Here is a 26413-nt window from a genome sequence, read left to right on the forward strand (position 1 = left end):
ACGTTTGAAAAATGGAGAGAAAGACGGATTGCTGACGAAGACGAGTGGAGTACTTCTACCACCAGTTTAAATGCTAGTACGTTGGAATTGCTCCATGTCAAGTATGGTGAACTAAGCATTTGTGAATCTACTTTCTGGAATGTTTGGGACAGTCCAGGGAGGGGACTTAGGACAGAAGACACATCTTTCTTCAGTTCAAGCACCAGAGATAGCAGGGATATGAGTAGGCGGTCGGGGTGAGCGTTTGCTATGGAAGTAGATGAGTCATTAGTAGATGTAGTTGGAGTATCAGGAATTTGGAGTAAGCCGGTAGGTTCCAGGGCTGAATTCAGAAATGCGCAGGTGGGCAGTAGACCAGCAGTTTCATCCTGGGGTCCGTCAGGGATGTCTGGATATTGGCCCCAAAGAATGGTTTGGGGTCCACCACCTATAAACACCTCATTTAATGGGAACCCTGACAGGTTGACATTATTTTTAAGCCAAGTTGTGAACCACCTAGGATTATATTCAAATTGCTACCCTTTTCAGTGATCTATTATCATTGCTATAACTACAGTGTTAACAGGTGATGCTGCCGATTGGGTGGCAGAGCTGCACAGTATGCATGTGAAGGAATTGATTGATGTTGGCTTATTTTTGGATCCATTCAGGATACATCAATATGAAGAAGCCTTAATGTCATTAAAGCAGGAGGGGAGGCCTGCTGTAGAGTATGTCAGAGAGTTTTGAAAATTGGCAACTAGGTTACGCACCTGGCTGGAAAGACTATTGATTAGAGAATTTAGGTCTGAGTTAGATAAAGGATTGAGGCAGGCTTGTCTTTATAGAGGGGTTCCCCAGAAACTGGGGCAGTGGTATAAAACAGTTGTGGAATTGGATGTGGAACTAAGGGAGTTCCATCCTATGTTTGGCGGTCCCAGAAGACAACAAATGGGAATGTTAACAGCAAGAGGTATGCTGAAAGAGAAAGCTAAAGGTAATAATAGAGGAATAGGGCTGATGAGGTGTTTTCGATGTCAAGGTTTGGGTCATAGGGCAATGGAGTGTCCATCTATAGAAACTGATGTGAGAAAACAGATGGCTCGCATTCCTGGAGCCACAAGTAGTAATATACAAGGTAGTGGGGTGACACACAGTATGAGACAAGGGGTAGGTAATTCTGAGAGATCTCAAGGGGTGTCACAAAAAACGGATACGGAAGTAATGACAAGTAGACGTGAGAAGAAAATACCTGATGGTAAACCATCCCCAGGGTAGTCTCGGGACTATACGATAGCGGAGAGGACAGTCTGGAAGAGGATGATTTGGTGAGTAATCCCGTATGACCATTTGTTATACCAGTAGTATTGGAGAATTTAAAAGGAAAATTGAGGGGTCAGTATAGTGCGTTGATCGACACTGGGTGTACTAGATGTTTAGTAGAGAAGTGGTTGATGAACTACAGTTATCAGTGGAAGATCTGCCCAAACCTATGTGCTTTGAACAAGTAGATGGTTCGTTATTGGGTGGGGATCCTGCTACAGTAATGACAACCCCTATCAAGCTAGAGATAGGGAGTCATTGGGAGCCTTTATGATTTATTGTAGTACCAGAGATGCGGGAGGCACTAATTTTAGGTCTAGTATGGTTAGACAAATGGAAGCCCATGATATGGTGGGAAGATGGTTTTGGGAAGTTACGAATTGCAGTTGGCCCTATGTCCCCTCCATACATGCATAATAGAGAAGTTGTAACAGCTGTAGATGATTCTGAGAAAATAATTTACCCTGAGGTATATAAAGATCTGTCAGATGTGTTTAGCGAAAGAGAGTGTGAAACATTACCGCCACACAGAACAACTGATTGCGCAATTGATTTAATTCCTGGAGCAAAGTTTCCAAAACCAAGAATGTATGCCATGACGCCAAAAGAGATGGAGGAAATGAGACAATACATAGATAAGAATTTCGCGCGTGGATTTATTCAACCCAGGAAATCACATATAGCTGCCCCTGTTTTGTTTCATGAGAAAAAGGATGGGGGATTATGTCTTTGTGTTGACTTCTGGGGCATCAACGCTATTTGTGTAGACAATATTTACCCCTTACCACTAATCCACGATTTGTTACCAACTTTAGCAACTGGCCATTATTTCACTAAATTGGATTTATGTGAAGCTTACTATTGAGTTCGGATACGAGAGGAGAATCAATGGAAAACTACTTTTAATTGTCCCTTAATTGCTAATTGTTTCCAATTTAACGTTTGGGCTGCAAGGAGCACCTGCCGTCTTCATGCAACTCATCAATGAAGTATTACAAGAATTATATTGTGGTGTTTTAGTATACTTAGATGATATCTTAATTTATACTAAAACAATGGAGGAGCATGTGTGTTGAGGTAATTCCCTGTTAGGAAATGAGCGCACACAGGGAGACGTAGTGAAGAATAACACAACCAGCACACAGATACACTGTATAGTAAAATGTAGGTTTTTATTTCCAATAAATGTTTAAGCAAAGGTCAACAAACAGTCGAAGTCATTCACGGTTAAAGCAGTCAGTTTTCAGTCCAAGGATACTCCAATAACAAAGTCCAGTATCATAAACAGTTCAGTAACAGACTTGCATCAAATCCAAGAACTATGATCAGCAACAATCAATATAGGAACAGCAACACTCTCAGCAGCAACAGAACAGAACAACCCAGGTTTCTGGCTCCATCTTATGGCCATTTGAGGAACCACACCCAATTACAATTTTAGCATTCCCTTAAAGAGACAGTATTAAAATGTCTATCCTGACACCGGAAGTACAAGATGCCGTACACCTGAAGAAACGGCTCTACAAGGCCTTTCTTCAGGACAAGACCAGCGAGAAGCTCTGCGAATACAAGGCGGCCAAAAAGGCAGCCAAGAAAGCAGTAGCGACAGCCAGAAGCTCCCACTACGATGACATCTACGAGAAGCTGAACACGCGAGAAGGCGAGAATGAGATCTACCGCCTAGCCAAAAGCAGACACAGGAAGACCCTGGACATTGACCAGTTTCATGGGATCAACGACGAAAGGGGAAATTTGATCGTCAACCCCAGAGACGCTGCGGAGAGGTGGCGGCAATACTTGAGAAGATCTCCACCGAGGAGTTCCCACACCCACGAACCCCGCGAGGTGACCCAGTTGAAGGCCCAGTCTCAGGCATTTATGCCAGCGAGGTCGCCGACGCCATCAAGGCCATGAAAAACGGTAAGGCAACAGGACCAGACGACATCCCTGCCGACTTCTGGAAAAAGGCACTACCGGGCTCGGCATTGTGGCTGTGCGAGCTGTTCAACAACATCGTCTCCACGGGAAAAGTGCCACACGACTGGTACCGCAGCACCACTGTTCCGATCTGGAAGGGAAAGGGCAGCCCAGCGGACTGCTCCAACTACAGACCGGTCAGGTTACTGTCACACACTATGAAGATCTTTGAACGCGTCCTTGATAAGCGCATTCGGGACATCGTCGACATCAGCGTCAACCAGGCTGGATTCATCAAGAACTGCGGCACCACCGACGCCATCTTCGGTGTGCGGATGCTGATGGAGGCTCACAGAGAGAAGAAAATCCCGCTCCACACCACCTTCCTAGACTTGGAAAAGGCCTTCGACCGAGTCCCGCACGATCTCATCTGGTACGCACTGCGAGACCACGGCGTGCCTGAGCTGCTCGTACAATGGGTCCAACTCCTATACAGATGTCACAAAAGCCGTGTAAAAGCGGCAGCTGGGATATCAGAGGAGTTTAATATTACCGTCGGCGTACACCAGGGCTCTGTTCTCTCACCACTGCTGTTCATTCTGGTGATGGACACAATTACACACGACCTGTACACGCCCGCCCCATGGACGCTGCTCTACGCCGATGATGTGTTCCTGGCCAACCTGTGCAAGGCTGAACTAGAGCACCGAGTCCAACAGTGGCACGACCGCCTCGAGCAGTTCGGGCTCCGGCTGAACCTAAAGAAGTCCGAATACCTGACCACTGACAATGAAATGACAGGCTCCATCCACGTGAACGGGCAGGAGCTACGCGCGCCTCCACCTTCAAGTACCTGGGAACTACTCTGGGGAAGAAGGCCTACTACAAACTGAGGTGGCAGCCAGGATCAATGCAGCGTGGGGCAAATGGAAGTCCGTCACGGGCGTCCTCTGTGACAAGAAGATGCCGATGCGCCTGAAGGCGAAAATCTATAACTCTGTGGTGCGCCCGTGGCCATATACGGCGCAGAGTGCTGGCCGACGACCAAAGAAGTCGAAAGCAGACTCCAGATAATGGAGATGCGAATGCTCCGATGGTCGGTAGGCCTCACCCTACTCGATCGCGTCAGGAACGAAGAAGTGCGTAGACGGTTCAACGTCGTGCCCATCCCCACGGTCATGAGGCAGTCCCGGCTACGATGGTTCGGCCACGTGAGCCGCGCCAAGGAAGAATCCATCATCAAATCTGTAATGAAGGTGACTGTCGGAGGAGCGAGACCGCGTGGTAGACCTAAACAACACTGGATGGACACGATCAAGGCCGATCTAGAGATCGCGAAGGCAGACCCGACACACGTGGCAGACAGAGAGGTGTGGAAGCAGTACTCAAGGACATTAGCGGACCTCGCCCGAGCGCGAGACAAACGCTGAAGAAAAAGAAGAAGAAGAAGAAGAAGATTAAAATGTCTATCCTGGTTTATATATTTTCCTACCCAACTGTTAGGTGACTTATCCTAATTTTTTCAGAAATTTTCTCACCGCCAGATCGTTAATCTGGCCTTGGTGAGAAAATTTCTGAAAAAATTACTTGATGCTAAGTTGTATGTGAAACTCTCAAAGTGTGAGTTTCACTGCACATCGTTGGATTATTTGGGGTACAGAATATCAAATAAAGGATTAGAGATGGATCCCAATAAAGTCAGAGCAGTAGTTGACTAGACAGCACCAAAAACAAGAAAGCAATTACAGAGTTTTCTAGATTCGTAAACTTTTATCGGCAGTTTATTCCTAAATTTGCACAAATCGCTTTACCACTAACAGAATTGTTAAAAATGAAACATCAGTCACCAAAACCCAGACCCAGCCAAACCATTGTGTGGTCACAGGAGTGTCAGCAAGCGTTTGATAACTTAAAAGCCTTATTTTCTCAGGAGCCCATTTTGAAACATCCTAATACAAATAAAAGTTTTGTGGTACAAGCTGATGCAAGTAATGTGGCTGTGGGAGCTGTCCTATTGCAGTATAACCTAGATGGATGATTTCAGTCATGTGCATATACATCACGAAAATTTACAACCACAGAGCGACGGTGGGCTATTTGGGAAAAAGAGGCTTTCGCTGTAAAATGGGCACTTAGTACATGGTGACACTTATTAGAAGGATTAAAAGAAAAATTTGAAGTATGGACAGATCATAAAAATTTGGAAGCACTACAAAAACTGAGAAAACTGTCCCCTAAACAAGCGAGGTGGGCCTTGTATTTTAAACGTTTTGATTTCTACTTGAGATATGTTCTGGGAGGTAAAAACTTCATGGCGGATGCACTATCTCGACTACCTCAATACAATGCATGTAGAGACGAAGTTATTCAACCTATGATCTCTGTGGAATTACAAGAGGCTACAAAAATGGATGTATGGATAAAAACCAATAGCACTGACCGCTTATATAAAGATGGGTTGTATTGGAGAGGGGATAAAATATATGTTCCATTGAGCTATAGAAAAAAGATTATCCCAGTGTCATGATGTTAGGCAGGCTGGACACTTTGGATTTTTGAAAACACTACATTTGGTAAGGCGGCAGTTCTGGTGGCCACATATGAGATTAGAAATTGAACAATACATTAAAGAATGCCATGTTTGTGCTACTGCGAAACCACGGGTAGGAAAACCTTTAGGGCTATTACAAACTATCAGATCCCAACTGGCCATGGCAAGACATAGCCATGGATTTTATTGTAGAATTGCCCAGCAGTAATGGATACATGGTAATCTGGGCTATCATAAACTTATTTTCAAAACAAGCTCACTTCATACCATGTAAAGGATTACCTTTGGCAACAAAGTTAGCAAACGTATTTATTAAACATGTATATCGACTGCATGGCACATCCAGGAGAATAATTTCAGATAGGGGTGTGCAATTCACGGCACGATTTTGGACAGCGTTTGTACGTCTTTTAGGATCCTCTCAAGGTCTTAGCTTTGCATACCATCCTAGCACTAATGATGCTGCTGAAAGACTAATGCGATGATTGAGAGATATTTGAGATCATACATCTCTTATCAACAGCGAGAATGGGCTGATTTACTTCCATTTGCTGAAGTAGCATATAACAATGCCACGCATGAAATCACAGGCTATAGCCCATTCCAAATAGTAAATGGGATAGAATTTGTTCCAACCCCTGATTTACAGTGTGATGATCAACATCCTATAAGTGTCAAAATGTGGTCGAAAAAAGTACAGGATAGTTGGGATAAAGTAAAAGAGACTCTCAATAAAACAGCACTAGAATACAAACAACAAGAAAAGAAAAGAGCATAAAACATTCCTACCAGGATATTATATTTATTTATCAACTAAATTTATAAAACTACACTTAAATAGTAGGAAATTAGGACCAAAATATATTGGACCTTTCCAAATTACAAAAGTGATAAACCCAGTAACTGTAAAACTTAAACTACTGCCATGATTACACCGAATACATCCTATGTTTCATGCTAGTTTATTGAAGCCTGTAGAACGCATTAATTTACCTCAACTTGAAGAATCTGTAATAGCTAGAAATTCTACACATGCTGAAATTGACAAAATCCTAGATTCCTGGATACGTAGAAAAGTGTTGCAATATTTAGTGAGATGGAAGGGGTACCCTGAAACAGAGGCAATCTGGGTGAAAGTATCAGATATATGTGCAAACAGACTGATAAGGTAATTTTATGTAAAATATCCAGAAAAACCTGGACCACAAGTAGAAAAATAAGTTGTGATATATATTATTTTATAGACTGGTTCCTGGTAGAGGGGGATGCCTGTCACAACTACGCAATATACACGTTTGAAACGAAGCCCAGTTGACCCGAAGAATGGTGATTCCCTCCATCAGCAAAGACTTTGTATAATAAACACGTGCGGTGTGTTGGAAACGCTGTTTGGTTCAAATATGCGAATTAACCATGATAGATGTGATTGCATTACGATGAGTAATCATGAGTAGTAAGGGTAATCATCGGTAATAAGGGTAATCAGGGATAATAGGGGATAATAAGGGGAATTCATTATAAATACCAGATTCCGTGAAACTTGGGTTAGAGCCTACTTTATTTGCTTAACTATTTTCTTGGAGCCCTTGCGGAGGAAGGAATAAAAAAAAGAGCTTTTTGTTTTACCAAATATTGAAGTGATGTTTGGTTTATTTTCTCTAGGCATTTGGCCCAAAGAGTGGTTGATACCCTCATCAATAGGCTCTTTAAGCTCCCCTTCACTTTCTGTCATTATGGTGCTATCTTCTGAGGTTATTGATGATTCTCCTGGCAATCTTAATTCCAGTTTGTGATTTATCTAGTTCAGCATTTTGTATGATGTACTCAGCCTAAAAGTTAAATAAGCAGGACAACAATATACAGCCTTGTTGTGCTCCTAACCCTATTTTGAACCAATATGTTGTTCAATGTTCAGTTCTAATTGTTGCTCCTTGGTGTGCATGCAGTTTCTCGGAAGACAGGTAAAGTAGTCTGGAACTCCCATCTCTTTAAGAACTTGCCAGTTTGTTGTAATCTACACAATCAAAGTCTTTAGGATAGTCAATGAAGCAGAAGTAGATGTTTTCTAGAGTTCCCTTGCTTTCTCCATAATCCCACGAATGTTGGCAATTTAATCTCTAGTTCCTCTGCCTCTTTAAAACCCAGCATGTAGTTCTTGGTTTACATATTGCTAAAGCCTAGCTTGTAGGATTTTGAGAATAACCTTGCTAGGATGTGAAATTAATTCAATTGTACGGTAATTTGAACATTCTTTGGCATTGCCCTTCTTTGGGATTGGAACATAAACTGACATTTTCCAGTTCTTTGACCATTATTGAGTTGTCCAAATTTGCTGACATTTTGAGTGCAGCACTTTAATAGCATCATCTTTTAGCATTTTAAATAGGTCAGTTGGAATATGGTCACCTCCGATTGCTTTGTTGTTGGTAATGCTTCCTAAGGCCTACTTGACTTCACACTTCCAGGATGTCTGGCTTGAACTCAGCAATCTCACCATTGTAGTTATTAGGGACATTAAGACTTTTTTGGTATAGTTCTTCTGTGTATGCTTGCCGTATCATCTTAATCTCTTCTGCTCCTATTAAGTCTGTTGGAAGGAAAATTCATCTGGTTCAGTTCCAACCTGGGAGAAAGACACAACATGGAGGCTGACTGGAAAGAAAGTTTATTGATGAAGCAGGACCACCAACCAGATGTGATTCTGGGACAGCTGACCAAATGGCTGAATGAGTGGAGGAATCTTTATAGTTTCTGTAACTTCGAAGTTTGGGATTTGTGCAATATGGGCTTTGTGTTTCAAAAAGGCAATTCCTATTGTGGCTAATGACTTTTGTCCAGTGTTGGATCTTGGATGAGGGGCTGCTTGTCCTTATCCTTATCCTACAATTCTGTTTTTGTTAGCTGTCAAACTTTGCTGCAAGGAAATATCCTGTCTTGAATGGATTTCTGCCTGTAGTATTTGCTTTGCTTATGAATGGAGCCATGTGGCTTCCTCTTTCAATAAATCTCCTTAAGTGGCATCTGCTGTGGACTTTTAAGAAAGACTGGGGGGCTGCTTTCTGCCTCTAAATCTGAAACATATTTCTCCATTTTTTCTTTAGGGAAATACAATATAAAAATATTTCCCAAATTACTTGATTATTCTGGGGAGGGGGATGCTTCCCACAAGTCTCTACAATTTTTGTCCATGCACAACTTTGCACAAAGCATTCCTTTGATATCTCCAGTTTTCTCTAATCTTTGCCATTCTGTTGTTTTCCATTTCTTTGCTTTGTTCATTTATGAAGTCCTTCTTATCTTTCCTTGCTATTCTCTGGAAATCAGACTTTGAGCATGGATAAATGAAATATACAGGAAAAAATGGATTTGAAATGAAGAAGGAAAGAGACCTATTGATTGCAATGTCTGGGGTTGATTACAGTTTATATTTCAGCACTTCTGAAAGGCATCAAAGTTGGTGAAGAGTGGCAAAATTGCTTTTTGTAGAGGCAAAGAAAGCAGCAGGACAGAAGGAAAAGTTTGTAATGGACACGAATAAGTAAACATTTTGGCAACAGAAGTAATTCTCATCTTTAGTATTATGATTCTACTAGAATGTACAGAATAATTATAGATATGGGAACTCAAGCTTTTCAATTTTCAGGTAATTTGTCAAAATACGCTGGAGACTAAAATTGATTAGAGTTCTGGTTATATCTTGGTAGCTTTAAAGTTATACAATGACTTGTATAACTCTTCAAGTGTAGGTTCCTCGGTTACAGTATTTATCAATCATGGGGTGGGGAAAGTAATAATCCTGTGCTCAAATTGCACAAATGATGCTTCTGTACTTGCTTTTTTGCAGGCAATTTTGAGAAAAAAACCCTTCTATTGTAAACTTTAAATAAAGTAATCATAACTTTGCCCTTCACTCAAATTCTTGTTAGTATATTTCAAAGGAGAAAAATAGAAGACACAATCTATCAAGATTATCCCTCCCCCAAGACCAGCGCAAAGATAGTAGAAATTTTCCAGAGATTTGGATAAACATGTTAGGAATGGGAACCTTTTGTTATATTGGAACAGATGACATCCTATGATCAAATAGAAAAATTATACAAACTTTTGCAGTGATAGTTCAAATCCTGATTTTCTATTACAGTACCTCACTATCACCATCCTTTTTCATACTCTCTCATCCCACGTGTCCTGCTTGGGTATATTTTCTGCATTCCTGTGCTTCTGTGTAGAGAATTTCTACAAATTAAGCTGAGAATTGTTATGCCATTATTGAACCCTGACAAAGAATTTGCTCAGTGATATTTATCTTATTGGAATAATGGCAATATAATACCCAGTTTACATATTCTTGAGTTATATAAATTGTCTAACTCAACAATCTCATTTTTTAGGGACACCACATAAATATGACCCAACTTTCAAAGGCCCCATTTATGACAGGTAAGACGACCTTGTTGATAAAAGGATTGAGAGTAGTATGGCTTTGTTATTTTTATGTTTTTATTGTTGTTTTTCAGTACACTATATGTAGAGTGACCATTTATTGCCACCTGTTGATTCTCTTTGGGAAGTAATGAAAAGATGACTTGAAAATCCAAGAGCTTAGAGGTCTTGATCATTTCTTTGGAATGCATGGGTTGGGGTTAATAGCTAAAATTCTTTTTTTTTCCTAGTTTCACTCCTTGCTTTATGCGTGGACATAGTTTGTTTTCCAAATATAGTATTATTTAATTATAATGCAATGATAATATAATTTTACTGACATTACTCACACATGATTAGAGCAGGGGTGGGATTTTATGGTTCGGACTGGTTCTATAGAACCAGTTGTTATGATTCTGCTCAGTTCGGAGAACCGGCAAATCGTGCCCCTGGCTGCCCCCCCCCCCCGTCCTCCTGCCACTCAGTTATTATTGCGCATGCGCAACATCGCGTGCATGCCCAACATCGCTGACTGCATTCTCCCTGCCCAGTCACTCCTTAAGGTATTTCTTTTTTTCCCTGCTCCTAATGATCAGCTTTTCCAATGGTCAGCTGTGCCGGGATCCCCCTTGGTGTCTTACTGCTTCACCCAGGAGGCTTCCCTGAGGCCAGGAGGCAACAAGGGGCATGTGGGGGGGAGCTGCCCCCCTGTGCTCCATTTTTTGCTTTCCTGGGCCCCAGGAAATCCTTCTGGGAGCAAAACCCCCCCACCGAAGGCTTCCTGAGGCCTAGGGGCCCCAAAAACAGAGCATGGGGTGCTGTTTCCCCCCCCCGCACTCTGTTTTTTGCCTTCCTGGGTCCCAGGGAAGCCTTTTGAGAGCAAAACTGACCCCCCCCGAAGGCTTCCCTGATGCCCAGGTGGCAGAAAAAGAAGCCATGCCCACCCAGTCACATGGCCACACCCACCTAGCAATGCCCACAGAACTGGTTGTTAAAAAATTTGAATCCCATCCCTGGATCAGAGGTTCACATTTCAATTTGTATCTTATAACAATTCATAAATAATTTTATCAGCCAATATTTTATTTTTATGGGGACACATTAGCTTCAGAGAATCAGACAAAATTGTTTTGTGGGTTCTTAACCAATTATTATCATGCTAACTCATGACTGGATATTGAGTGGAGATTGCTCTTATTCTCTGATAATATGTATTTATCTGTTAGTTTAAATGTTAAATGTTGCCAGCATAATTGAGATTTATGGTAGTTTACAAACAAAAATTAAAATAACCATCCAACACCTCTCTGAGTGATTGTTGTTTTTTTCTGACTGAAATTCAAACATCCCTAACTTCAGGCAAAGCACTATTTTTATACTAGAATACCTTAGATTAGCTTTTCTTTAGCCTGCCCTAGCAGTGGGAGGCCTACAGGTTGGAAGCTTTGTTTTAAAGATATCTCATGAAATGGTAAGTTGTGTGTCATAGTAAGCAGAGTGGGTGGATGAATCCTTTATATTTCATACTGAAATAGTTCTTTTTAAATGAAGGAATCACAAGATAGTTTTCATAAAGATATATATCATGATAGCAGTCTTCCAATATTTGAGGGGCTGTCACAAAAAGGAGGGGATCAGCCAATTTTCCAAAGCACCTGAAGGCAGGATAAGGAGCAACAGATGGAAGACTATTAAAGAGAGATCTACCTAGAATTAATGAGAAATTTCCTGACAATGAGAGCAGTTAATCAGTAGAATGGCTTGCCTCCAGAAATTGTGAGTACTCCATCTACAGGAGGTTTTTAGGAAGAGATTGGACATCCATTTGTCTGGAATGGTATGGGGTCTTGTGCTTGAGTAGAGGATTGGACTAGAAGGTCTCCTCCCATTCTGTTATTCTGTAATTCTGTAAGCCCAATAAGGTTATTTGATCTTAGATCTGGATTGCTTTGTTTCCTATTAACATCTTTGTGTGTAGGATTAGCAGGCTTGGGTTTAACGTACCATCTTCTCTGAATCATTGTAGTAGTGATCAGCATCATAGTGTGCCTATACACATCTCTAAAAACTAGAGGTAGTATACTATTTATGAGAAGTTAATGTCCACTCCCCACCTTCACTACAGGCCAAGGAGGAATGTGTTGGTTATATTTGCTTGTCCCTTATTCTTGAGATGGGCTATAGTTTATTTGTCATTTGATTGGAGGATTTTCAAGATTTTTTTTATTGCAAGTCTGAATTTGAATGATGACATGTTGATTCAAACTATCAACTAATCACTACTGTGTGCCAGAGACAAGTATATTGTTACTTATTCTCACTTACCTTATTTCTTCTTCCAGGGGCTGCACAGATATCATCTGCTGTATCCTGCTGCTGGTTGCAATTGGGGGCTATGTTGCAGTGGGTATTGTGGGTACGTATTCTACTATTTATTGCTGCACCAAGGATTTGACCCTTTTGTAGCAAATTTTATACTTGATCTTTGAGAGGAATGTTGAGGGCTACATTCTAAACGATTGGCTGATGTTGGGACACAGATACATTTGATTTCATTCCAACAATATTTAAATGAATGAAGACAGGAGTCCACGGCCAGACCACACAGCTGGAAATGAGCAGTGGGTGAGCAAGCAAAGTTTCTCCAGCTATCACCACCTCAGCTTCACCTCAGGATCATCAGGCATTAGATTCTCATAGGAATGTGAACCATACTCTAAACTATGCATACAAGGGATCTAGGTTGCATGCTCTCCCCCTCCCCATATACATGGGAAAATTGTCTTCCACAAAAGCGGTCCCTGGTACCAAAATAAAATATAGACATGAATAAAAGGTTATGTTAAAAGCTTATAGTAATTGCTTAGAAGCTCTATGGTGCTTTAAGATCTGGAGAAAAGTTACAGATAATCCCCAGGTTATGAGCATTCCCTTAGTGAACATTCAAAGTTACACAATAAGCGCCCCCTAGTCTTTATGAACAAGTCCCAAAACTATGAATCTTGTAGCATCATGGCAGTTATTTGCAATTACAAACAACTGCAGTGGCTCTGCAACATTCGTCCTGCACATTGCAGGTCAAAATGGAGCTTCTGAGGGGGCAGATCCAACCCTCTGATGCTCTGTTGGGGCTTCTGCAGGCTTCTCCCGGTTTGTTGTATGCCAAAACGGAGCTTCTGAGGGGCGGATCCATCCTTTGGAAGCTCCATTCAGGCCTCCATGGGCCTCCCCAGGCATGTTGCAGGTTGAAATGGATCTGCCCCTTGGAAGCTCCATTTCAGTGTGCACAGGGAGGCCCATGAAGGCCCGAACAGAGCATTGGAGGGGGTATGTGTGGCTGAGAGGCTGGAGAGGAGATAGCTTGCTAGATCTTCACAAAGTAAGTTATCTGGTGCAGCAGGTTGTGTGGGTGAGGGAAGCAATTATGGGGAGCATGAGGTATTTTAGTGGGTTGAGTAGGCCTTGGGTGCTCTTTAGGCAGGTGGTCTGTTCCATCTCTAGGTCCCACATAGCCTTCCCAACCCTGAAATACCTCATGTGCACTTAACAAGACTCACATTCGATTAGCAAATGTGTGAGCGAAAGGGAGTGATCCCATTCAAGGTATGAGATTCACTCCTATGAATCCTCAGGTTACAAATGGAATGGGCAGGCTCGATTTCATTCATAACTTGAGGACTACTTGTATTTTGGAATTGGGCAATGCCTAAAATAAATTATTTAAATTAATTGAATTTAATTAAATGTTCTTTCCAGCATGGACACAAGGAGACCCTCGCAAGGTGATTTATCCAACAGATAGTCGTGGTCAATTCTGTGGGCAAAAGGGCACATCCAATGAGTAAGTATCAAGGAGAAATTCTCTAGTTTTCTGCAAGAGATTGGTGAATCTAAAAGGCTTCTGGTAGTTTTTGAGGATCTCATCTTTTGAAGGTCTTATTACTCTAAGTTTAAAACAGTAAAATAATTGAGCGTTGATGTTATCCCTTTCTGATATGTGACTGGGTGGCCAGGTTCCAGACAAGTTGGAATAGGATGATTTGAACAAACATGGCACTAAACACATCCAACCAAACAAAGGCTAAAATACATTTGAAGCCCCCACTTAATGGTGGTTATATTTCAGCACTTCCATTGTAATTTTGCATTTGACATCTTGGGGGCAGGTGAATGTTTTATGAAGATTTCATGATAGCATATTACAATCATTTTGTAAAACAGTTTTCCAAATTGTGCACAGTCCTCCCGAGACTAAGAGATAACTATCTTAACAATCTAATAATCTCTTTGCGAAGCCAGAAAAATGTCAGTGGTGGGAATCAAATTTTGTTAAAACTGGTTCTGTGGGCGTGACTTGGTGGGGGGGGGGGGGTCATTTGAGTGGGCATGGCCAATTTGGCATCACCTTGCTGTGAGTGACATTGAGTTGGCCACGTCCACTCAATCACATGATCCCCACCAAGCCACACCCACCAAGCCATGCCCACATAACCGACAGAAAAGTTCACCCAAGTCTTCTAGCATTCAACCTGGCTGCTTCTCTCCTCCTTCTCAGCCTATATACACAGAGCAAACAGGCACACATCTCATGGTGCCAGAAGGGACTCGCCCACACATTATCTCCTCGCAGAAGGTCCCAGCGCCATGAGATGTGTGCACACACTGTGTGTACATCTGAGAAGGAGGACAAGACTTGGCTGAACTTTTCTGCCTCCCTTCACAGCGGAGCTGCTCAGAAGGCAGCTCCTGTGACCTGTCCTGACTCTCCTGGCCAGGTCTGGTCATAAGGGCACCGGCAAGCAATGGGATGTGCACACGCAGCTGGCGCAAAGAACAGGCTGGTGACCAGAGTTGATATTCAGCCAGTTCACACCGGATCAGGTGAACCAGTAGCAAGAATTTGGCGTGGGTCACCAAACCGGTAGGAACTTCTGGACGCCCCCAACCCGGTCGCCCGGTTGCTGCTCACTTGGCCCTTCTGGATGCTCGATGCAAGGTGCTCGCTCATCTCTTCCGGCTGCTCGATGCTCGCCCTGCCCACCCCCGCCCTATATATGTTGCCTTCACCACATGGCCCAGCTAATTACCCCACCAGTTGCCTTGTTGATGCCTGGTCAGCTCAGCTCACCAAAGGTAAGCAATGCATGCCACCCACTGACTCTTCGCCTTGGGTCGGGAGCCGGGGTCTCAGAGACACACACTATTCCCTGAGGCACTGGAACTGCCAGCTGCCTCGGCTGGGTCGGGGAATGTGTATTCCCCAGCTCCAGCCTTGCCCCAGAGCCGCCACCTGCTTGCCACCTGCTTTCCCTTAAGCGCGATGTTTTGCCCATTTCCCCCTCCTTCAGAGGCCCTGGCCTGGCCCTTAATCTCCTTTCTCCCCTACATAATCTGTGGTCACAACCTTATCTTCCTCCAGTGGCTGGCTGCCAAGGAAGGCAAGCCAGGGCTGAGAGCTGCCGGGCTTCCCGTCAGCCCGCATCTCATCCCCTTCACCACGGCAGAAAGCAAGCGGTGGGGGCGACAGTGATGACAGGACTTCAGGCCTCTGTTTTGGCGCAAGAAGCCTGCAGCCGCCGCCTCTTTTTCAGCACAAGAAGCCTCCAGCTCGGTGGTGGTATTTGACCAGTTCTGCCCAGTTCTGGAGAGCCAGTAGCAGCAATGAGCAGTGGAGACCGAACCGGTTCTCTCCGTTGCTCTGTGTTTGGCCCAGCCACCTGCCTGGGCTCCCATACTCACTTTTATGGCCAGAATTCAAAGTGCAGCTGCTTTGCATGACACAGAATAGCGCTGCGACGACCAGCCTCGCTGCAGAATAGTGCTGCAGTGACCAGCAGGAGGTGAGTTAGAATGCCTCTGCACCTGCGCAAAGTGTGCGTTTGGTGCACGCATGCACACAAAAGTGTGTGGCACACACACAAAGCACACTCACCAAACCAGTGGCAACTTTATTTGAATACCACCATTGCTCCAGCTGCCACCTCTTTGCCTGCTGGAATCGAGCCGGCAGAAGCAGCTGCAGGCTTCTCGCACTGAAAAAGAGGTGGCAGCTGCAGGCTTCTCACGCCAAAAAAGAGGCAGCTGGAGGCTTCTTGCACTGAAAACTACTGACAGCTGGAGGCTTCTTGCAAAAAGTGTCTCCTCCCCACCAATGCGGTCCTTCAGAACGTGAGCGAGGTGGAGGGCAAGCAGGTGGCATGTGGGCAGAGGCCCCAGGGAAGGCCAGAGCCAGGAACTGGCACGTCCCCTGACATGCCAGAGGCAGAGGGTGAGTGGGATATGGGTGGAAGTCTGGCGAGAGCCAGGTCTGAAAGGCAACCAAGCCTCACCATGTCCACCCCGAGGCAGCAGTCTAAGCCAGCCCAGGAGTTGGCACTCATCCGGGGCTTGCAGTGGCAGCAGCAGAGGCATGTAGGTTGGGCTGGGAGTCGACTCGACCAGGGCTTGCGGCGGCCTAGGCTGGCCCAGGAGTCAACTCGATCAGGGCTTGCTTGCAAGCTCACTCAACCAGGGAGATCAGGGCCTCAGCAGAAGGCAGGCAGCAATGGCGGGCGAAGGCAGGCTAGCAATGGTGAGTTAGCAGGCAAGTTAAGGAGTGACTGGGCAGGGTGAGTGGTGGGCAGGCGGGTGGGGCTGAGCGGCGACTGGGCGACTGGGCAGGGGCGAGGCCAGCCAGAGATGATATTTGCTGGTTCTCTGAACTAGTTAAAATTTCAGCTACTTGTTTGCTTGAATTGGTCTGAACCAGCTGAATACCACCTCTGAAAAATGTGCCTTCAATCTGCAACAACTAGACTTCTTGGGTTATCATATTTCCACAAAAGGCTTCCAGGTGGACACCCAGAAAGTCCTAGCTGTCCTAGACTGGCAAATCCCTCACACAGCCAATGCTTCCAATGTATATCCAATTCTTTCCTAGGTTTTGCTCACTTCTACAGGAAATTTATAACAGGCTTTGCTCATAAAGCCAATTGTCTAAGAAAGGAGATAAGTTTGCATCTTGTATTCTGTTCTCTCTCTGCTATAACTCACCTTTTCACCCACCCCCTTGGTACTAAAAGAGATATTAGAAATCAATAAAGAGACCACAGTAGGAAAAAAGAATGCTTCCCACTTATAGCCTAAATTTCAAGGCAGTTTCTTAAAATAGTTGGGTTTTGGGTTTTGGCTTAATTGCATTAAGCTTCTATATCAAAGTTCATACAGAATAATATGAAGATAGGGCTATATTTAGGTCTCTCATTTTGAAGATATACTTCATTTATAGCTTGCTTTTTCATTCATGCAAGCAGACAAGGAGGTTTATGACAATAACGTAAACTACCACACTTGGTAATAATAATACAATTAAAAGAAATACATTATAATTCAAATCTATTAGGAAGATTAGCCCTGGTAAAAGCAAGAAAAATGCTTGATACTGACTTCATTTAGATGTGATATCCAGCCTTTTCCAAAGGATTAGAGGAAGCACCTTCCATATTTTTGAAGCTTTGTATATCATATGGTATCACTTATTAAAGAACGAATAGAATAACAGTTTGTAATATTTTGTTCTTTTTTCAGGCAGAAACCTTACTTGTTCTACTTCAACATCATGAAATGTGCTAGCCCTTTGGTGTTGCTGGAATTTCAGTGTCCTACTACACAGGTGAGGTTTTCTCCGAATTTCATCCTTAATACGTCCTCCAAGGGTGTCAAACTAGAAGAGTGTTGTACCGCTTTGTTTGGAATAGATTCATTAACAGGCAAATACATAGATTTTGATATTGCTGTTTGATTTTTGGAATATGTCTCAGGGATTCACCATCAATCTTGCCTAGGCTAAGAAGCTAAACTGAATTGGACCTGGTTAATACTTAGATGGAAGATCACCAGAGAATAACAAACAGAGTTGTAGACTTTTCTGGTATGAGAAAACATAGTTGCAATATCCTCCAGCCTGTAGGAATAATTGGTGCTTATTGATGGGAAAAGCATGTTTGATTTTGCTTCAAGTAGTTTCATAAGAATTCAGAAGCTGAGATTTGCTGTCACAGAACTTCTTCACCAATAGTTTATCAGACTTTCAGTTTATTAAACTTTTGTTTATTGATTTGTTTATTGACTTATTAGATTGCTTCCAAAAACAAAAATATTATTTCCCTCAATTGTACTCCCTAGGAACAACTTTGTAAAATAGCTTAATCTGAGGTAGTGGGAGAGAGTGTAGAAGGAATAAGGAATGGCTTTGAAAGACAGTAGGAAGATCCAATAATCAGACAAATGCAGCTTGAACCCAATCCAAGAAACAGATTTAACAAAAAGCCTCAGGTAGGCCTGTCCCTAATTCACACAAAGTGAAGGAGGAAAGCATATTCAGATTTGGAAGATACCGTGTTTCTCCAGCAATACGGCCTCCACCAATAGGAAGCCCCAGCATGATTTATTGGCATAAAATCAAATTAAGCCCCTCCCCCCAAATTAAGGCCTATATTAAAACATGCAAAATGGGGGGGAAATGGCGGAGGGGGCTTGCTGTTAGGAAGTACTTTTGTTGCACACCCGGATATGGTGCTGCCTGCGTTGACCCTGATACAAAGTGCCCCACCAATGCAGAGGTCAACATCCAAGCCGCCCTAAGATGCAGGGGGCGGGAAATTAAGTCACGTGCGAAATGGAGGGGGAATGGTGGGGGGGTTGCCGTTAGGAAGTACTTTGTTGCATGCCCGGATATGGTGCTGCCTGCGTTGGTGGGGCACTTCACACCGTTGCTTTCCCTTCTCCCTTGCTGCCGCGGCATTAGAGCAACGCCGCAGCATTTGGCGAGCCATGTGTGGCCAGTCAGGGCTCCTCCCTGCAACCAGAGCCCTGAGGAGACATTTGGCTTCAGGCACTCCTGTCGCCGCCTTCCCTTTGCCTTCGAAGGTAAAGCGAATTATTTTAAAAACCTCCACTCATCCCACCAGGGCCGCGCCGGAGCCGTGCGAGCTGGGCAGAGCCAGGAAACACCTGCGGCTCACTTTTCCTCTATCTAGTTCTCTATCTATAGTTCTCCCTCTATCATTACCTTTGCCGTTTGCTTGTGATATATAGCTTCTATTGCTTGAATAAATTTTTTAGCAAAGCCCATCTGTTCCAGCTGTAATAACATGAATCGCCAATTCACATTATCAAGTTTGATATAATTATTCTCTTTTAGTGTACTGCATCTTGCTGTCAAATGTATCCCCAAGTACTTGATCTTATTCGTGACCTGAATTTTCAATAATCTGCCAGTTCTTCCTTTTGTCTTGATAGCATATTTTTTGTCAAGATCTTTGTCTTATCTTAATTTATTTCAAACCAGCCACCTTTCCATATGTCTCTATCTTCTCTATCAATTTTGATGCAGTTTCTAAAGGGTCTTCTAAGATAAAAACCAGATCATCCGCAAATGCTTGCAGCTTAAATTCTTCCTTTTTGATTTTCATTCCTTTTATATTCTTTTCATCTCTAATATTTCTGTTTAACACTTCCAAAGTTAACACAAACAACAGAGGTGATAGTGGGCACCCTTGTCTTGTTCCTTTTCTTATATTAATAGAGTCTGTCAGCTCTCCCTCTATCATTACCTTTGCCGTTTGCTTATAGTATATAGCTTCTATTGCTTAGATGAATTTTCTAGCAAAACCCATCTGTTCCAACAGTAATAACATGAATCGCCAATTCACATTGTCAAATGCCTTCTCTGCACCTAGAAATATCAGAGCCATTTGTTTTTCAGGATTTGCCTCGTAGTACTCCAAGGTGTCCAAGATTACTTTCATATTGTCTTTAATTTGTCTCTTTGGCAAAAATCCATTTTGATCAGGATGGATAAAATTATTTAAATATTTTTTAAGTCTTTCTGCCAATATTGAAGCAAAGATTTTGTAATCTGCATTTAGTAAAGAAATGGGTCTATAGTTCTTAATTTGTAATGGGTCAGCCTCCTCTTTAGGAATAAGTGTAATATAGGCTTCTGACCATGATTTAGGTATCTTCTTCTTTAACATAACTTCATTCATAACTTCTAGCAATGAAAGATTCAACGATTCTTGTAATGTTTTATAAAATTCTGCCAGAAGTCCATCTGGGCCTGGTGCCTTTCCATTATTTTGCTTCTTAAGTGCTTCAGTTAACTCCATCATTGTTATGTTGCTTTTTAACATTTTTTCAATCTCTTTAGGTATCTGAGGTAAATTAGCATTCTGTAAGTATTGCTTAACTCTCTCTTCACAAATATTCTCTTGCATATATAATTTCCCATAGAAGTCTCGAATGATTTCCTTCTTCTCTTTGCTACCATGGAAAATTTGGCCTTGGTCATCTATTAATTGGAATATTCTCCCTCGAGCCGCTCGGAGCATCCAGAGAGTGGGAGGTGCTTCTGAGTCCTCTTCTCACAGGCTGAGCTTCAATTGAAGAATGCTCCGCCCCCTCACGTGGCTCCATGCAGCGTTCCCCAGTTTTTGCTCAGCCTCTGAGAAAGCAGGCTGTTTTGCAGAAGGTTCCTTGGCTGATCCAGGCTTTTCTCTCTCTCCTCATTTCATTTTTCCGACAGAAATCAGGTTTGCTTGCTTCCTAGCCCCTGCGCAAACAGCAGTGACCCAGGGGGAGGTTTTTCCCTCGCCCCTAGGGGCTTGACAGGCGGGATCGCAGTGCTTCGGTACCCCCCCCCACTGCCAGTTTCAGTCTCTGCCGCCGTGCCGCCTCAGCGGCTCGTTAAATCCTCGCCTGAGGGTAACGCTGGTTTTCCCCCCACCAGAATGCCGACGTTAAGGGAAGGGCTAAATTCCCCCTTATAGCCCTCTAGGCACGCTGAGCTAGCCGGAGGAGCCCTCCCTTCCGTCCCGAGAGGCCCCGACGATAGCTCAGCTCGCGGCCGCCATCTTGGTGCCGCCTCGTGGTCGGGCCCCTTTTTTGCCTTTATTCTTGCTTGCTGCGGTTGACTCTGCTCCCTTCTGACCCCCTGGGTCTCGAGCTCTTTTAGGGTGCCATTCTGACCAACCTGGTCTGGCACATTGTTGGCTTCCCGCAGCTCCCTCGGGGCGAAGTTTAGCAGTCCCCACCCCCTTCAGTCTTCATCTGGAGGTCTACTGCTAGGCCTCTCTGTTCCAGGCCTCAGGCGTTCGTTTGGCAAATTCGGTCATTACTTTAGCCAACTTTTGTTTCTGGCTTGCACAGTGGTACAGTCCATTTAATTACCCTTATTATAAAAAAAAAACAGGAAAGAAGAAAGAATCTTGTGATTAATCTTCAATCTTATCTTCTAGCAGATAAACAAGATTTTTATATATATATAAAAAATATATATATGCATATATATATATATAGATTATTATTATTATTATTATTATTATTATTATTATTATTATTATTATTATTATTATTATTTCATATATATTATACCTTTTTGTATATTTATATCCTTTGACTGTCTTCAAGTAATTCCCTGGCTTCATAGTTCCTGCTAAATTCCAAAAGGGGGTGCGGGCCAGCTCGGAGATCACCCGGCCTTGGTCGTAGGCCGAACTCTAGGCGAGCCAACCGCCTCTAGTGAACCTTATACATTTTCATTTATTAAAATGGCAGATGACAATTCCTCTAAACGCCCTTCTTTGAAGGCTAAATCAAAGTCTTACCACTTGCGCAGGCAGGCTACGGAACCTTCCAAGGCCTCTCAGCGAGACACCTTAAGGTGCCATAAGGCCTTGGAAAAGGAGTTTGATAGGCGTTCCAGGCAGTCACCACAGGTGCCTCCAGCCTTCACTTCTACTCAACTCCCCCCTCTAGACCTTTCTTCCCAATCCAGGCGCAGCTCCCCTCAGGGTCATCAGGCCCCGGGACCACTGACCAGACAGACTCCTGAAGCCACCTTCACGCCTACGGCCGCTGGTCTGCACCAAGACCTCCCTCCATGATGGAGGTTCCAGCTCACATCAAAGCTTGGATGGAACTGGCTATCCGCCAAGGTATTGCGGAGGGGCTGCAACAGATGTCCAGACCCGGCTCCTCCCCAAGAGCCCCCGGACATGAGTCTCTGTCCATCAGATCCCTTCCAAGATTGGATCCTCCTATTGGTCAGGTACTCTTACAGAGGGATAGCCCTCTTCTGGAAAGGGACCAGGAGGAGGAGGAAGGGGCCCTTGACTATCCCAGGGAAGAGGAAGAAGAATCCCAGATGGGATCTTCCCGCTACAGCGACCCCCTCCTAGAGGGAGAACTGACCGAGGGGGAGATGTCGGAGGATGAGGGGCTTTCCCCTGACCAACCCCCACTCATGGGTCTGTTCAAGCCTCACATGTTTAAATCCCTTCTGTTTAAAGCCAAAAATGTTTCTGGCCTACTTCCTCAGTCTCCCTCTGCCCCCCCCTCCACTTCGGAGGCCCCAGAGGACTCCATAGCAGCCCGTGGTGGAGGCCGAGGTCATTCCAGCCCCACCCATTTTCTCGGACCTTGTGGTGAAGCAGCTGGCTTCCACCGGGACCCCCCCGGCGCCTTCCAGTCAGGACAAGAGATTCTTCAATTTCGACCCGGACTTTGCTAACCTACTGGACATCCCCGAGGTAGATCAGCCCATTGTGGCCTTAGTGTCCTCCTCCTCCCCCAGTGAGGCCCTGGAGGCGCTGAAGCCCGAGGACAAATGAGCGGAACTGGCCTTACGCCGCACCCACCTATCCGATGCTTGGGCCATTAGATTGGCCATGGCCGCCTCTTTCTTCACCAGGTCCTCAATCCAGTGGCTTCGCCAATTGAAGCAGTATGTTCCCCCCTCCAACGTACGTGCACATTAGGATATAGCCAAGCTTGTGACGGCAACGGAATTCTCAGCCGACGCCACTTACCAATCAGTGAAATTCTCCTCCAGAGCTATAACCTCACACGGCCCGCCACCTGCTCTGGCTCAAACACTGGCAGGTGGACGTTAAAAATAAAGTTAAACTAGCCTCCGCTCCCATTAAGGGAGACAAACTGTTCGGCCCAGCCTTAGATCCCCTGCTGGTCGAAGGCCGCAGTAAGAAAAAGTTTCTTCCCTCTCTCTTCCAGAGGTCAGAATCCAGAGGCCCTCAGCCCTTTCGAAGAGGCTCCCCCCGCCCCTTCTATCAGCCCCCCTTTCCGCCCAGATACCCAAGACCCCCTTCCTTCCAATCCCAACCCCAAGATCGGACCAACACGGGCGACAGAAACAGAAGGGGCGGCAGCTATAGGAAACCCTATAGGGGATCAGGGGGAAGACCCTTCTGTTGTCCCAGATAGAGTACGTTCTCTCCCCATTGGCTGCCGCCTCAGACACTTCGCCACCCAATGGGATGCATCCACCACCGATGCCTGGGTTAGAGACACCATCAGGTTTGGTCTCGCCCTTGAGTTTCAGTCCGCCCCCTCTGACTTCTTCATGGCATCCCCCCCCTCAAGGGACCTCGCCAAATGCCAACTGATGGATGCCGCCATCCAACATCTTCTCAACATTCAGGCCATTCAACCCGTTTCCCCAGCCCAGCGAGGATGGGGATTTTACTCCCACCTCTTTGTGGTCCCCAAACATTCCGGGGGATGGAGGGCCATTTTAGATTTAAAATGACTTAACCGTCACTTAATTCAGCGCAAATTCAAGATGCACACTTTGCAATCTATCCTCTTGGGTACTAGGCAGGGAGAATGGCTATCCTCTATAGACCTCTCTGAAGCCTATCTACATATCCCAATCCGGCCCTCCCACCAAAAATTCCTTAGATTCTGTTATAACAACCTTCACTTTCAATATGTGGCCCTCCCCTTTGGCCTAGCATCGGCTCCGAGGACCTTCACTAAGGTCCTCGCGGCCCTAGCGGCTCACCTCAGAAGCCTTCCCGTATGACTTCATTGCTATCTGGATGATATTCTCATCCTGTCTTCCTCCAAACGCCAGGCAGAAAGGGACACCAGGGCTACCCTTTCCGCCCTCCAAGCCCGCGGGTTCCTTATCAATTGGAAAAAGAGCCAGCTGGCTCCCTCCACCCAAATCACTCACCTGGGGGCCGTAATCGATTTGGTTTCAGAAAAGGTCTTCCTCTCCTCAGACAGGTTCCTCAGTATCCAAAGTCTGGTCAAACAAATTAGGCACTCTAGGAGGGCATCCTTACTTGACCTTTCCAAATTGTTAGGTAAGATGGTCTCATGCATTTCCATTGTTCCCTGGGCCCGTTTACACAGCTGGTCCCTACAGTGGTTCCTGCTCCCTTTCCAAAGATCCGGAAGAAGCAACTCGAAGTCCAGGGTCCAGGTACCTCCGCAGGTCCTCACGTCCCTCCTCTGGTGGACCAACCCCACCATCAACAAGAGCCATCTCTTCAAAGAGCCCCAGAGGCTTACCCTTACCACAGACGCCAGCTTATCCGGGTGGGACGCTCACATCAACTCGCTCGCGGCACAGGGCAGATGGTCGAGGATAGAACAAGGGCGCAGCATCAACTGGCTGGAGCTTCACGCCGTCCATCTGGCTCTGCGAAGCTTCCTCCCTCAGGTGCACAAACGTCATGTCCTCATCCTCACGGACAACGTCACGGCCAAGGCTCATATCAACAGGCAAGGGGGCACCCAGTCTATTCAGTTGATGAGGGAGGCCGAACGTCTCTGTCGTTGGGCAGAGTCCAACCTCCTCTCGTTTAGAGCAGACCATATTTCCGGAGTCTCCAACATCCAGGCGGATTGGCTGAGCAGGGCCACGGTGGACCAGGCAGAATGGCGCCTCCACCCATCCCTGTTCAGGGAAGAGTCCAGAATCTTTGGTCTACCGGTGGTGGACCTTTTTGCATCCCCATCCAATGCGCAACTTCCCAGGTTCTTTTCCAGGTACCCGTCTCCCGGGTCGGAGAACCACAACGCGCTACGCGGCCCCTGGCCCCCAGGGCTCCTGTACGCCTTCCCCCCCTAGCCCTAGTGCCCAGAGTGATCCGGAAACTCATTCTCGAGAAGGCGGATCTGCTGCTGGTAGCCCCCTATTGGCCCAGGCGCCCATGGTTTGCGGATCTCTGCAACCTCTCAGTGGCACCCCCCTGGAGAATCCCTCTGGACAGGATCTCTCTTTCTCAGGGGCCCCTTCTTCATCCGGACCCTCAATGGCTCCAGTTAGCCGTTTGGAGGTTGAGCGGAACTGTTTAAAGAAGGAGAAGTTCTCCAGTAAGGTAATTGACACCACCCTGGCCGCCAGGCGGCCCTCAACCACTCGGATTTACGATGCCACTTGGAATGGCTTCTGCAAGTGGTGTCATAAGTTCCAAGTCAACCCCCTCTCCCCTTCTATTGCCCAGGTTCTGGATTTCCTCCAGGAGGGCCTGCTCAAGGGGCTCTCTCCTAACACCCTGAGGCGGCAAGTCGCAGCCCTGTCAACCGTTGTCTCTTGTGACAGCTTCGGTTCCCTCTCCCACCACCCTCGGGTCAGGGCCTTCCTCAGGGGTGCCACCAACCTGTGCCCTCCGACCGTCCACAGATACCCTACCTGGGACCTCAACAAGGTCCTCATCTCACTCACGAGACCCCCGTTTGAACCCCTAAGGGAGTCCTCCCTTCAATTTTTAACATTTAAAGTAGTTTTTCTGGTGGCCATTACATCCGCTCGGCGAGTTTCAGAGATCACAGCCTTGTCGGTCAGGAAGGACCTCTGCGTGTTCCACGCCGACCAGGTGGTCCTCCGTCCCAATCCCACTTTCCTGCCCAAGATCAACTCACCCTTCCACAGGTCCCAGGAATTGGTCCTACCAAACTTTTGCCCCAGACCCTCGAGGGACAGGGAAGTTCTTTGGCACACCTTAGACGTGAGACGGGACTTGTGCATTTACATCAAGCGCACCCAACCTCTGAGAAGGTCGGAATCCCTTTTCCTTTCCTTTCAGCCCAGGTCATTGGGGCTCAAGGTATCCCCCTCAACCATCAGCCACTGGCAGTCCTCTTGGAATTCAATTAATGAGATCTCTTTTTCTGCCTCTTCCCCTTTCCTTTGAAAAAATTCTGTATAAAATAATTCCGCTTTCTCAATTGAGTCAATTCTGTGTGTCTGTTCTTGCCATGTGAACATTAAACCTTCTGGAATCAGCCATCTGTAATTCACCTCTTTTTTAAGTAGCATGTTAGTCAGGAATCAGTATTCTCTTCTCATCTCTCTTACTCTTCTGGGTATTTATTTCAAGACCACAATCTCCTTGTCTTTGTATTTCAATGTTTTCTCTTTTGCCACTTGCA

At 45.1% G+C, this 26413-nt stretch overlaps 1 protein-coding gene across 7 annotated transcripts in view; it reads left to right on the forward strand.

The window, feature by feature from the left end:
- SLC44A2 (solute carrier family 44 member 2 (CTL2 blood group)) overlaps positions 1 to 26413 on the forward strand; it is a 235826-nt gene that overhangs the window by 117205 nt on the left and 92208 nt on the right. For all 7 annotated transcript variants that reach the window (XR_003375550.2, XM_026716836.2, XM_026716835.2 and 4 more), the window contains exons 2-5: positions 10162 to 10210; positions 12535 to 12608; positions 13949 to 14033; positions 17759 to 17843. Coding sequence is in view for 6 of the 7 variants with exons in the window: in XM_026716836.2 (XP_026572621.1) it covers positions 10162 to 10210; positions 12535 to 12608; positions 13949 to 14033; positions 17759 to 17843 (293 nt within the window). In the remaining variant the exon portion in view is untranslated. The remainder of the gene's footprint in view (positions 1 to 10161; positions 10211 to 12534; positions 12609 to 13948; positions 14034 to 17758; positions 17844 to 26413) is intronic.

This window comes from Pseudonaja textilis, chromosome 2 (assembly GCF_049901715.1).
Source record: "Pseudonaja textilis isolate UNSWEBS1 chromosome 2, rPseTex1.2, whole genome shotgun sequence".
In the NCBI taxonomy this organism is placed as follows: domain Eukaryota; kingdom Metazoa; phylum Chordata; class Lepidosauria; order Squamata; family Elapidae; genus Pseudonaja; species Pseudonaja textilis.